The sequence below is a fragment of the Moschus berezovskii genome, chromosome 22, assembly GCF_049115385.1.
Source record: "Moschus berezovskii isolate FMDL1 chromosome 22, NW_MosBer_1.0, whole genome shotgun sequence".
Classification (NCBI taxonomy): domain Eukaryota; kingdom Metazoa; phylum Chordata; class Mammalia; order Artiodactyla; family Moschidae; genus Moschus; species Moschus berezovskii.
Genome location: NC_142481.1, coordinates 41,465,756 through 41,479,675, shown reverse-complemented (window position 1 = coordinate 41,479,675; position 13,920 = coordinate 41,465,756). Strand labels below are relative to the sequence as shown.

Below are 13,920 nucleotides of genomic sequence, written 5' to 3'. Positions count from 1 at the left end.
CTGGTAAGTAAAATAGACATTCTAGTGCAGGGAGATGATGATAAACAATAAACACTCTCCATCAGATCATTACATAATATGTTGGGAAAAGTTAAAGTAGAGGGGATTGAGATAAGCAGAGAGCATCCCCACTGTAAGATGTCCTTTGAGCAGAGACTTGAAGGAGGTGAGGGAGGGAGCCATGTGGATATCCAGATCACAGTGTTTCAGGCAGAGGGAAAACCTCTGCATGGGCTGTGCAGTGGGAGAGTGCCTGGTGTCCATGGACTAGCTGAGGGCCAGCCCTGTGTAAGTGGTGGGAGGGAGGCTGAGAGTTCCAGGAGATGAGGTCTTGGAGACGGTGCCAGGGGACAAGGAGCCGAAGGTTGTATTGGTTATTGGAGGTGTCTGTAAGGACCAGGACTTTCCTTTTTACTTTGAGGGTAATAGGGAACCACTGAGGGGTTTTGAGCAGAGAACAGTATTCACACAGAGCCATTAATATTTTCTTTCTATTTTTTTTTTTTTACTGTGATACAAGTCACATAATATAAAACACTATTTTAAACGTATTTACCTGTATGGTTCAGTAGCACTATGGTTCACCTTGTGGTACAACTCTCACCATCATCCGTCTCCCAAATTTTTAGCTTTCCTAAACTGAAACTCTGTCCCTGTTAAACACTAAACTCTATCCCCATTAAACACTTAAGTCCCCATTCCCTGTCCTCAGCCGCCCTGCCCCACCACACCCCTGACCCCTGGCATCTACCAGTGTACTTTCTGACTCCATGGATTTCCCTATTCTCATGTAAGTGGAATCAAACAGTATTTGTCTGTACCTCCTGTATGTTGGAATGCATTTAACTTAACATATGTCCTATATGTTTAGTACCACTTCCTTCCCCCCTGTGCTGTACAGTAGGTTCTTATTAGTTATCTGTTTTATACATAGTAGTATGTAAATGTCACTCTGTTTCTCAATTTTTCCCCCACTTTCCCTGCTTCGTGTCGATACATTTGTTCTCTACATCTGTGTCTCTATTTCAACGTCATGTAATATCTTTAAAAAGATATTTAATTATCTTATGAGCTGCTCTGTACTTTGTGAAATATGCCGTAATTTCTAGAACCAAAGGCAGAGAAATTCTGCCTTTTAGGGAAATAATAATCACTTCTAACGCTCAGCTAAACCCAGGGGTGACGTTCCTCAGTCCCTTTTGTCTGCTGAGTGGCCTGTGTTCTCTGCCACCAATTCCTGCAGGAGACACTGCTGAGAACCAGAACTTGAGGAAAGAGAAGCACCTGTGGGCCCGGTGACCTCACTCAGTTAGACTTGGATGCAGAGTTATGTCTTACTCCATACTGCCTTCTGGAAACACCGTGCAGTTTTAGGAGCCAGGCTAGCGATGCACCAGGGTGGATGTGTTCCTTAACACACATGTGGGCTCTTTTCCATCCTTTCTGGTCTTCTGTGACTGACTGCGATGTTTTGTTACCAGTGATGGGTGGGGGTCGTCTGTAAAATCACACTGTTTATCTAACCAGAGGAAAAATGCTGTCATCTGAGCCCATGTGCTTCAGAAAGTGGCTGGCTGCTTTTGACATTGTATATGTTAGTGGGGTGGGGATGGGGGCAGAGATGTATCAGAAATGTTAGCCCCTTGAGGCTAGCCTTGGCTTGAATGGGGAGGTCTTAAATCTAAGTAGCACGTTTACCAGTCTTCTCCAATCCCCCAGTCTTTGATTCGTCAAGGTCATGTCCTTGCTTTCAGAATGAATTCCGTATGTCAGGGCACATCATCAGATACTCTTCTTGCTGTGTGAGTTGGCATGCTCACACTCTTCTGTGTTCTGTTGTGTGAATGAGAGCATGAGTGTCCATAATCCTTTCCACACTTCTCACTGTGTGCTTTCCTCTCTCTCAAAGGCCTCTGCTGGACTAATTATAGGATGAAGCCCTTGGTTTTATGTCTGCAGACTTTTGGGCTGTGCGGGTTTAACTGGGATTGGTTTTCCTTGTCTTAGATAGTTTCTAACTAAGCAGTTTGGGGACTTTGGAGATTGGAACTCAGTACCTGAAGGATATACTGTTTTTCCAATTTAAGATGCTTAAACAGATTTTTGGTCACGTTTAATAGAACTTTCCTCTGTGTGTATATAATAGTGTTTTCCTTCTTAAAATTTTTAAAATGTGGAATTCATTCTTGTCACTTAGTAAATTTCCTCTAGGAGAGTGTATTGGGTTGGCCAAAAAAGTTCGTTCAAGTTTTTCCACGGCCAGAAAGTTCATTTAAGTTTTTCCATGGCCAAAAACTTCATTCAGGTTTTTCCATAAGATGTTGCAAACATAAGATGTTATGAACATAATATGTTGGCCAAATGAACTTTTTGGCCAACCCATTACTATTTGATGTCATCATTTGGTTCTCATTTTGTCCTGATCAGACCTGCATCTTCCTTAGAACTCCTGGTAAAGGGCTTTCATGGATTTACTCTTTGTAGATTGGACCTTAGCATCTCTCCCTGTTCTAATATTTAATATTAGATATTAATATTTCTGTTCGTTTCCAAGGCAAACCATTCAATATTACAGTAATCCAGGCCTATGCCCCAACCAGTAATGCTGAAGAAGCCGAAGTTAATCGGTTCTATGAAGACCTACAAGACCTTTTAGAACTAACACCCAAAAAAGATGTCCTTTTCATTATAGGGGACTGGAATGCAAAAGTAGGAAGTCAAGAAACACCTGGAGTAACTGGCAAATTTGGCCTTGGAGCACGGAATGAAGCAGGGCAAAGGCTAATAGAGTTTTGTCAAGAGAATGCACTGGTCATAGCAAACACCCTCTTCCAACAACACAAGAGAAGACTCTACACATGGACATCACCAGATGGTCAACACCGAAATCAGATAGATTATATTCTTTGCAACCAAAGATGGAGAAGCTGTATACAGTTAGCGAAAACAAGACCAGGAGCTGACTGTGGCTCAGGTCATGAACTCCTTATTGCCAAATTCAGACTTAAATTGAAGAAAGTAGGGAAAACCACTAGACCATTGAGATATGACCTCAATCAAATCCCTTATGATTATACAGTGGAAGTGAGAAATAGATTTGAGGGACTAGATCTGATTGATAGAGTGCCTGATGAACTCTGGACGGAGGTTCGTGACATTGTGCAGGAGACAGGGACCAAGACCATCCCCATGGAAAAGAAATGCAGAAGAGCGAAATGGCTGTCTGAGGAGGCCTTACAAATAGCTGTGAAAAGAAGAGAGGGGAAAAGCAAAGGAGAAAAGGAAAGATATAAGCATCTGAATGCAGAGTTCCAAAGAATAGCAAGGAGAGATAAGAAAGCCTTCCTCAGTGATCAATGCAAAGAAATAGAGGAAAACAACAGAATAGGAAAAACAAGAGATCTCTTCAAGAAAATTAGAGATTCCAAGGGAACATTTCATGCAAAGATGAGCTCGATAAAGGACAGAAATGGTATGGACCTAACAGAAGCAGAAGATATTAAGAAGAGGTGGCAGGAATACACAGAAGAACTGTACAAAAAAGATCTTCACGACCAAGACAGTCACGATAACGTGATCACTGACCTAGAGCCAGACATCTTGGAATGTGAAGTCAAGTGGGCCTTAGAGAGCATCACTACGAACAAAGCTAGTGGAGGTGATGGAATTCCAGTTGAGCTATTTCAAATCCTGAAAGATCATGCTGTGAAAGTGCTGCACTCAATATGCCAGCAAATTTGGAAAACTCATCAGTGGCCACAGGACTGGAAGAGGTCAGTCTTCATTCCAATCCCAAAGAAAGGCAATGCCAAAGAATGCTCAAACTACCGCACAGTTGCACTCATCTCACACGCTAGTAAAGTCATGCTCAAAATTCTCCAAGCCAGGCTTCAGCAGTATGTAAACCGTGAACTCCCAGATGTTCAAGCAGGTTTTAGAAAAGGCAGAGGCACCAGAGATCAAATTGCCAACATCCGCTGGATCCTGGAGAAAGCAAGAGAGTTCCAGAAGAGCATCTATTTCTGCTTCATTGACTATGCCAAAGCCTTTGACTGTGTGGATCACAATAAACTGTGGAACATTCTGAAAGAGATGGGAATCCCAGACCACCTGACCTGCCTCTTGAGAAACCTGTATGCAGGTCAGGAAGCAACAGTTAGAACTGGACATGGAACAACAGACTGGTTCCAAATAGGAAAAGGTGTACGTCAAGGTTGTATATTGTCACCTTGCTTATTTAACTTATATGCAGAGTACATCATGAGGAACGCTGGGCTGGAAGAAGCACAAGCTGGAATCAAGATTGCTGGGAGAAATATCAATAACCTCAGATATGCAGATGACACCACCCTTATGGCAGAAAGTGAAGAGGAACTCAAAAGCCTCTTGATGAAAGTGAAAGAGGAGAGTGAAAAGGTTGGCTTGAAGCTCAACATTCAGAAAACAAAGATCATGGTATCTGGTCCCATCACTTCATGGGAAATAGATGGGGAAACAGTGGAAACAGTGTCAGACTTTATTTTTTTGGGCTCCAAAATCACTGCGGATGCTGATTGCAGCCATGAAATTAAAAGACGCTTGCTCCTTGGAAGGAAAGTTATGACCAACCTAGATAGTATATTAAAAAGCAGAGACATTATTTTGCCAACAAAGGTCCGTCTAGTCAAGGCTATGGTTTTTCCCATGGTCATGTATGGATGTGAGAGTTGGACTGTGAAGAAAGCTGATCGCCGAAGAATCGATGCTTTTGAACTGTGGTGTTGGAGAAGACTCTTGAGAGTCCCTTGTACTGCAAGGAGATCCAACCAGTCCATTCTAAAGGAGATCAATCCTGGATGTTCATTGGAGGGACTGATGCTAAAGCTGAAACTGCAATACTTTGGCCACCTCATGCGACGAGTTGACTCACTGGAAAAGACTCTGATGCTGGGAAAGGTTGGGGGCGGGAGGAGAAGGGGACGACAGAGAATGAGATGGCTGGATGGCATCACCGACTCTGTGGACATGAGTTTGAGTGTACTCCGGGAGTTGGTGATGGACAGGGAAGCCTGGCGTGCTGTGATTCATGGGGTCGCGGAGAGTCAGACACGACTGAGCGACTGAACTGAACTGAACTGAATATCTTTCTGCTTGAAAATACTTATTTATTACAGTGAGACTTTTACCCCTGTGGGCATGTTCCCACCCCTCATGCATAAGCTGACCTGGGATCAAACCATGGATTGAAACTAACTTGGCAGAAGTAGGTGACTTCTTTGCTTACCTTTAAGAGTGGTGCAAATGATTTCCAACTGTACAATGATGTAGTGACTCAGAAATGTGATTTGGGAATCTTATAAGCCTTGCTCCCCATTGCCTAAGTTCCCAGTGACTATGGTTCAGGTCAGCAGATGGATTCTGTTGTGCTTCACCTTCAGATTTTTCTAGACATTGCTAGGAGAGAAGCTTTTCTTGACTGACCTCTCTTTTGACTATCCCACAGAGCAGTCAGGTGCAGGTGAATTAGAAAGGTTCTAAGAGATGATTCTCTGGGTCACAGCTACGTAACTAACATTGTTGGAAACATATTCATTTTTCTCTGACGATTCAGAAGGCCCTTCAAGATCCTGCAAGTTCTCTAGACTTATCAATGTGCCTCTGACACCTGTGGATATTACATATCATTTTATTGCCATTACGCTAAAGATCAGATAATAGTGAATTTCCGTTAAGTGCATGTCTGAAACCTGGGAGTGTGGTTTAAAAGCATCATGAACAATGACAGCACCTCAAGAGACGCTGAGAGCCTGATGGGAGGGACTACCTTCTGGAGAAGGGTTGAAGAGCCTCCTCTAGTCATGGCTAGACCATTGTCAGTCAGCCAGTATAGTGAGACTGATTCTTTTCAGCCTTGAAGTAGTAGGATTTGTGCTCTATTCTGAGTCCTGGCCCTTTGGTTTTGTGCAGCATCTGCCCTGCCTCTTTCCTCCCTTATCAGCAGACTTTGGGGTAGAAGGGTGGACGACTGCTTTTATTTTGGTAACTCAAACGGAATCAGGCAGCTGGAAATACTTTTTGCTTTCTTAATTAATTTTAAGGAAAGTGCCAACTGCTTATCTTGGCAATGTTAGAACTGACGAGGGCAGCATTTGATGAATATCCTGTAATATTTTTTGCCCACAATGTCAAAGTGAAAAAGCCAGGTTACAGAGTTAATTAAAATGCATGCCAGTGGGTTTCATGCCCACAAAGATTGTATCTCATGGGCAGTACTTCCACTCCTGAGAAAAACTCTGTTGGGTATAAGTTTCAGGGGTTGAACTTTTCTGGACCGGCCTCAGTGGAACAGGAGGTGAGCGTGAATTGACATGGTTATTAAAACTTTTCTTGCTCAAAAATTTCATAAGATTGTGAGATTCTTGAGGACAAGGAGTGCTGGGCCTTGTGGTTTCCTTTGGTCTGTATTCTTAGTATCTCCCAAGTGTCTGGCATGTTTGGCTGTTCATTATTAACCCACTTAATCCTCACCACAAAACTATGTGGTGATTATGTAATTATTTTACAGATGACAGAGCTGTTCAGGAGTGGAGCCTGGAACTGACTCCAGAGACTTTATTCTTAACCATGACACTGTCTGCTTCAAAAGATAGTTGGGGCATCTAAAGAGGAAGTGAACATCATTATTTATTAAAATGGACAATTTTTTTTTTTTGCTTCCTTGTCCTATAGCAGAGCTTCCAAGTATTCTCCACTCTTCTGAGTTTTCATTTACTGAAATCCAGACTCTATTGTACCTTTACAGGCTGAATGAACTAATTACAAACGATAATTATTTTGTTTCCTGGGATATCATGGTTGCCAAGGCTTGTATGTTTTATTCCCATAATGGAAATAACCAGCCCAAAGGTTAAAAAAAAACTAAAAGCAAAACCCTTTCAACTCTCCCTAACATAGGGGCTTGATGCTTTGCTGACAGGCTGTTCCTGTAATGTGAACAAATTTCATGTGAAATCTAAAAAGAACTCTTTTTTTCCTTTGTAATAAATAATGTTGTTAAACCTGTATTTTCAGAGAAGTTGAATTACACTTGTATTCATTTTCCTTTCAAAGCAGTTAAGTTTACCTCTGTTAACCACTGTCTTTTAATACCACAGATAAGGTTTAGCAGCTATTGTCTGAATATTGTCTACATTCCCTTTTTTTCCTGTTTAAACAGCTTTAACTGAAATCAGTTCTACATATCAAACAAACATTTAGTTAATGTAAACTAAAACCCTTTCATATGACTTGGTGTTCTCAGGTTAGTTATTTGAGTGATTTTCCCCATTGTTAAATCTTCACAGGTTGCTTTTGTTTGCCTCATGAAAGTTCAGCATGGATAAACAAACAAAAAATTCTTTGTGGTAACAGGTGAAGACTATAATAACTCTGTGTCTGTATATGGAACATGATTACCTTAGTAAAGCCAACCTTAACCAATATTAAGCTGTGAAAGCTCTACATTTCTTTAGACAGCAGAAGTAAAAAGAGCTTTGGGATGAATGAAGTGTACTTTGATGGTAAAATTTGCTTTTCAAGTTGAAGATAAGTGATAGAAAATACATCGGCAACAACTTCTTATTTTTTTAAAGCTTAAGTTGGTCTCTCACCTACATATGTTAGGATTATTTCAGTGCAGGAAGCAGAAAACTCAGTCTGAAATGGTTTAAGCCAAAGGGGCTTCAGGAATAGCTTGATCAAGAGTCAGCTGATTTGACTAGGACCTGGTTTTTTAATCTGTTCGTGTTGTAGCTGCTTCCTGCTGTGTTGCCTCCATTCTTCCATTTCTGCAAAATGGTTGCAGAATCCTTTTCCTGAATCTTCTGACAGTCTTATTCTGATTGATCATATGCCTGTTTTCCCCAATCCCATTTCTGTGGCTGGAGAAGTGTGGTGGGCTGATTGGCTCAGATAGGGTTGCACGTTCCACTCCTGGTGTTAGAAGTAGAGTGCTGCCCAGACTGCATGGACTGACTGGGAAAGGCAGTGGGTTACCCGATGACTCGTGGGATTTGGCTAGAGTAAAAGGGTGCTGAGGAGAGAGATAGCTGAAGTTTACCATAGTAGGTTCTCAGGAAGGGAGAGAAATGATTAGTGGCTCTACTGTGCGTTTTGCCTACTGTCATTTGCCCTGACTGAATTGAAAGTGACAATTAGAATGGCTCAGTAGGTATAATGTGTGCCTCCATAATTAACTTTATATTGTTCAGTTACATGAACACCTTCCTGCCAGCTCCTCCTGGCCCATGGGTAAATTCCTTGTTTATTTTAGATCTAAAAATACTTAAAATTGGTACCTCCTAATATGTGTCTGTGTTTTGCTATTTTTGTTGTTGTTTTTCTGTCGCTAAGTCATGTCTCACTCTTTGCAGCCCCATGGACTACAGCACGCCAGGCTTCCCTGTCCTTCACTGTCTCCCGGAGTTTGCTCAGATTCATGTCCATTGAGCCATCTAACGATGTCATCCTCTGCCGCCCTCTTCTCCTTTTGCCTTCACTCTTTCTCAGCGTGAGGGTCTTTCCAATGACTCGGCTCTTCGCATTAGGTGGCCAAAGTATTAGAGCTTCAGCTTCAGTCCTTCCAGTGAATATTCAGGGTTGATTTCCTTTAGAACTGACTGGTTTGATCTCCTTACGGTACTAATCCTTAATAAAGATGTTTAATGAAAACGTATTTTGTTTGATTATGCCTTTCCCACCCTACACAGCGCAGGCTGTCATATGCTTTAGGATCTCAGGATTTGTTGTGATTGACTGATAGCTTCCTCATATCTGAGTGATGGATGTTGACTGAAAACCCCCTCCCCAGCCTGACCTGGGTTGTCTCACTAAGCTCAAAGTATGCTTCCTCCTTGACTTTGTGAAAAGGCTCCAGAGACTTTGAGTTATATTGGGAACTGGTTAGGCTGAGCTTTTCTCACTTTTTCTCACCCTATGGCTGTGAAGTTACTGGAGGAGAATTGAGTGACAAAGTTCATTGTCCTTGATTGTCCATCGTGAGGAAGTTATAACTGCGGTCTTGTCTTTATGATCCCCAGGTCGAGTTTGAATGGCTGAGACAGTATTGGTTTCAAGGCAGTCGATATAAAAAGTGCACTGACTGGTGGTGTCAGCCCATGAGTCAGCTAGAAGAGATGTGGAGGAAGATGGAATGGTTGGTAAGTATCTGGGAATGGATTTCTTGGGATGTTGTGCTCTGTCAGTCCTTGGCTGCTGCCTTTGCATGGGTACATGCAAGAAAAAGACAAACATCATATGATATAGCTTATATGTGGAATCTAAAGTAATGATGCAAATAAAATTATCTTCAAAACGGAAGTTGACTCACAGACATGGAAAACCAATTTATGGTTACCAGAGGGGAAAGGGAGGCGAGGAGGGATAAATTGGGAGTTTAGGATTAATATAGACACACTACTATGTATAAAATAGATAATCAGAAAGGATCTATTGTATAGCACAGGGGACTCTACTCAGTATTTTGTAATAAGCTATAATGGAAAAGAATCTGAAAAAGAATAGGTTTATATATGTGTGTATATATATATATGCTTTGGTATTTGTGGCTTTGGTCTGCACCTGAAACTAACACAACATTGTAAATCCACTGTACTTACTCTTTGTAAGGTAATGGGAACAGCCAAGATTTGATCAGCACAAGCTGAGTTCAGTGCAGTGAACCTTTACTGAGCACCTCCTATGTGCAGGGCTTCGCTAATAGCTCAGTTGGTAAAGAATCCGCCTGCAATGCAGGAGACCCCTGTTCACTTCCTGGGTTGGGGAGATCTGCTGGCGAAGGGATCGGTTGCCCAGTCCAGTATTCTTGGGCTTCCCTTGTTGCTCAGCTGGTAAAGAATCCGCCTGCAATGCAGGAGACCTGGGTTCGATCCCTGGGTTGGGAAGATCCCCTTGGAGAAGGGAAAGGTTACCCACTCCAGTATCCTGGCCTGGAGTCCATAGGGTCGAAAAGAGTCGGACACAAAACTGAGTGACTTTCACTTCTCACTTTTCCTATGTGCAAGGCGCCGTATTAGACATATGTTGGGAAGCGATCATGAGAGCCATGCAGCAATAATTCCTGAACTTCATCTGCATTTTTATTGGCACCAGGCACTATTCTAAGAGTTTTCCCTATATTAACTTTTAAAGTTAAACTGGTAAAGTTCTTACGACAGTCTGGTGAGGTGCAGAAACTGTCAGTTTATAGCCGTGAAAACCAAGGCCTAGAGAAATGAAATGCCTCGCCCAGGGTCATGGAGCCAGTGGCAGAGGGAGATTGAATCCCAGGCCGCCTGGCTCTGGAGCTTGAGCCCTTAACCACTGCATTCGCTTTAACAGGGGGAGAAGCGCGAATATAAGCAGGTGTTACATTAACTCAAGTGAAATCCTGTAATAGAGATTTAAAGAAAAAGATCACTGTCCAGAGGCAGGAGTATTAAATTCAGAGCATTGGAGCTGGGACAGTTGTGAACAACAGATGTGGCTTTGGGGGACCTTGGGTGGGGAGAGGGAGGGTTGGTTGCATAAGGCATTCGGAGAGAAGCATTAGGTCCCAGTCACTGTAAAAACAAGATCTCAAGGGGGTACAGCGTGACCAGAGCATGGAATTCAGGGCATGTGTAGTAGGAACTCTCACTGGAAGGTATGTTGAGGCCATTTGGGTTAAGTCTAAATTTAAATAGTAGTTAGTAATAATGCAAACGGGGCTTCCCAGGTGACCCAGTGGTAAAGAATCCACCCACCAAGGCAGGAGACACGGGTTTGATCCCTGGGTTGGGAAGAGCCCCTGGAGAAGGAAATGGCAACCCACTCCAATGTTATTGCCTGGAAAAGTCCATGGACATAGGAGCCTGGTGGGCTACAGTCCAAGGGGTTGCAGAGTTGGACACAACTTAGTGACTGAGCATGCATGCACACACATGATACTTATTAAGTTCCATACACTATTCTAAATATTATATATATAATTTATTTAATTTCTATGATAATTGCATAAAATAGGTATTTTTCTCCCATTTTACACAGAGAGTTTTGTGTTGTATTGTGTGTTAGTCACTTAGTTGTGTCTGACTCTTTGCAACCCATGGACTCCTCTGTCCATGGGGATTTTCCAGGCAAAAATACTGGAGTGGGTTGCCATTCCCTTCTCAGGGGATCTTCTCCACCCAGGGGTCGAATCTGAGTCTCCCGCATTGCGGGCAGATTCTTTATCAGCTGAGCCACCAAGGAAGCCCAAGAATACTGGCCTGGGTAGCCTATCCTGTCTCCAGCGGATCTTCCTGACCCAGGGATTGAACTGGGGTCTCCTGCATTGCAGGCGGATTCTTTACCGTCTGAGCCACCAGGGAAGCCCAAGGAGACTGGAGCACAAAAGGTTTCCCTAACTTCCTCAAGGTCATACAGCTAAGTCGGGGAATTGGAGTTAGAACTCAGGAAGACCGGCTCTAGGGTCATGCCCTGCACCTCCTCACTGTTCTACCTCCAGATCGTCAAGTTTGGAATGTAGTGGAAAAGTGATAAAAGCCTGCTAAACTCTTGAGAGAATACCGCTGTGCATACTTTATGAGATGTGCTAGAAACAGTGAACCAATTTGCAAAAATGGGTAGTTCTTGCTAGTCCCTATTTTATAATAATGAAAATACCAAGTCACAACTGTGATGGCACCCCAGTTTGAAAGTCCGAATCAGAATCTAGAAGTCCCAGCTATCCAGCCTTGTCCTTAAATCTCTAAACCACACCTTTTCATGGATGTATGTTTAGGGGGAGGAATGTTGTAATCCTTTTAGTGTACTAACAGTATCACAAAAATTGATTTCTCCAAAGACATGAATCAGTTCAAAACGGAGCACTGTACAACTGGATCGGAGGTGATGAAAATTTCGTGCTGAAATTTCCTCAGTTAGTTCTCTTCCTAAAATTAGGCTGTGCAGGGTATTCTCCTGTTTTTCCTGGGATGTATATATAAAGGCAGCGTCATTTTGAAAGAATTTCTTTTTCACTGTGTAGTACTGGTTTTATCTCTTTATCTACGTGGGTTAGAAACTTCCCTGGTGGCTCAGTGGTAAAGAATCCACCTGCAAGTCAGGAGCTGCTGGAGATGTGGATTCAATCCCTGGATTGGTAAGATTCCCTGGAGAGGGGCATGGTGACCCACTCCATTATTCTTGCCTGGAGAATCCCCATGGACAGAGGAGCCTGGCAGGCTACAGTCAATGGGGTTGCAGAGTCAGATATGACCGAAGCGACTTAACATGCACATACGAGTTAGAACTTCTTTACTTGCTGAACCTTGATCTTAAGACATAGGTTTGACTTTGGGACTGTAATTTAACAGTTCTTTGAATTAGAGTTGGCAAACTGTAACAATTAAACAATTAGAGTTGGTGAAATAAGAAAGAAACTCACTCGTAGTATTTTAAAAATGTATTTTTGAATTGATTTTGTTCAAGGGCTTCTTTTTTTTTTTTTTAAATGGAATCTTTGGCTTTGTGAGCTTACCCAGTGATGTTCATTACGAATTCACTTAAACTATTTAGTTTTATATATTATATATATTTAATTTGGTGGTGCTAGCACATTAGATAAACTATCTGTTCTTCATAACTCTTGTGTAAAAATACTAAAAAGAACAGTCTTGGGAATTGGCCAGAGCCAGTTTCATTGCAGTTGGTATGGTTTTACTGAGTGTTCTGAGTGAAATCAATGGGCTCTGTGTCTCAGCAAGTCTAAGGATGATGGTTATCAGCAGAGTGAAGGTTTGGGCCAAGATAAAAGGAATGACACTTCTAAATTAAATTTAAGCATTGCTTCAAGCCTTTTTGTAATGACTTTTAACAAATTCATAATAATGTACTTTTTCTATTGGAAGAGACGAGAATGATCATTGGAAAAGTCTGTGATTCTGTGACTGGTATTGCCATGCCATCCGATAGTTATGTGGGCATGGAATTGGCACTGGCTGGTTACATTCCTACTTTGAACCAACCTGCCTCCGATTTTTTCATTTGTGAGCAGTAGGGGGCAATGTTGAGCTACCAGTTTGAGGCCCCCGAATGGTAACTAAGCCTTTCAAGAAAATGCAGACAAATGTACCATTAACTGTCCAGAATTATCCCTGTTGCTTCAAGTTAGCTGTAATCTCCAGGATTCCTTAACACAGGAAATCAGTTGTGGGTTAACAAATTCAACAGCAATTTAACATAAAAAGTGCAGTGTTTGGTGCACATTTGGATTCTATAGAATTAGACTAATCCAAACAGCCTTTCTGAATGCACTCACTTGGCTTCCAGGGAATACACGACCAAAATGATGATCCTTTTAGACAAATGCTTCTTCTTCATCATTATGCGTTTCTGCATTTGTTGCATATGTGTTGTGGAAAGATTTCTCTAATTAATGCACTTTGTCTGTTGTGCAACATAGCATCGATCTCCTTTGGCGAGAAAATAAAACAAAAAAACCTCAGGCAATATGTACATTGCTTTTCACCTTTTGCTTGTGATTAAAGCAACCTTTGACAGCCCTTGTACTGGGGAAGAGACTTGTGTTGTAATGCCTCTCTGTGTTCTTTTCTTTTTTTTTCTTTGTGGTTGGAAGGTATAGTCTCAGGTAGGATCTAAAAGAAGAACGGAAAATGAGCTTTGAAATCACATTTCTTCCATTAATGGTAATTGCCTCACATGTCATAACCAGTCACATATTTTAAAAAGTTTAGTCAGCTATCTCTGAGACTCCCCTAGCCTCCATTGCCCATCCCCTGTTCCAGCAAGCACCTTTTTTTCCCTTTTTTTTTTAATCACACTGTTTATTCTTGCCATTTTTTCCCTGAGGATAGTTCTTCTCTGGGCATCCTCTTGTGATGTAAATGTTAAGCCTTATATTTGAATGACATTCTGATAAAA

At 42.0% G+C, this 13,920-nt stretch overlaps 1 protein-coding gene across 3 annotated transcripts in view; it reads left to right on the top strand.

Moving 5' to 3' along the window:
- FTO (FTO alpha-ketoglutarate dependent dioxygenase) overlaps positions 1–13,920 on the top strand; it is a 439,075-nt gene that overhangs the window by 186,943 nt on the left and 238,212 nt on the right. For all 3 annotated transcript variants that reach the window (XM_055412757.2, XM_088830202.1, XM_088830203.1), the window contains exon 7: positions 9,057–9,176. In XM_055412757.2, coding sequence (XP_055268732.1) covers positions 9,057–9,176 — 120 coding nt within the window. The remainder of the gene's footprint in view (positions 1–9,056; positions 9,177–13,920) is intronic.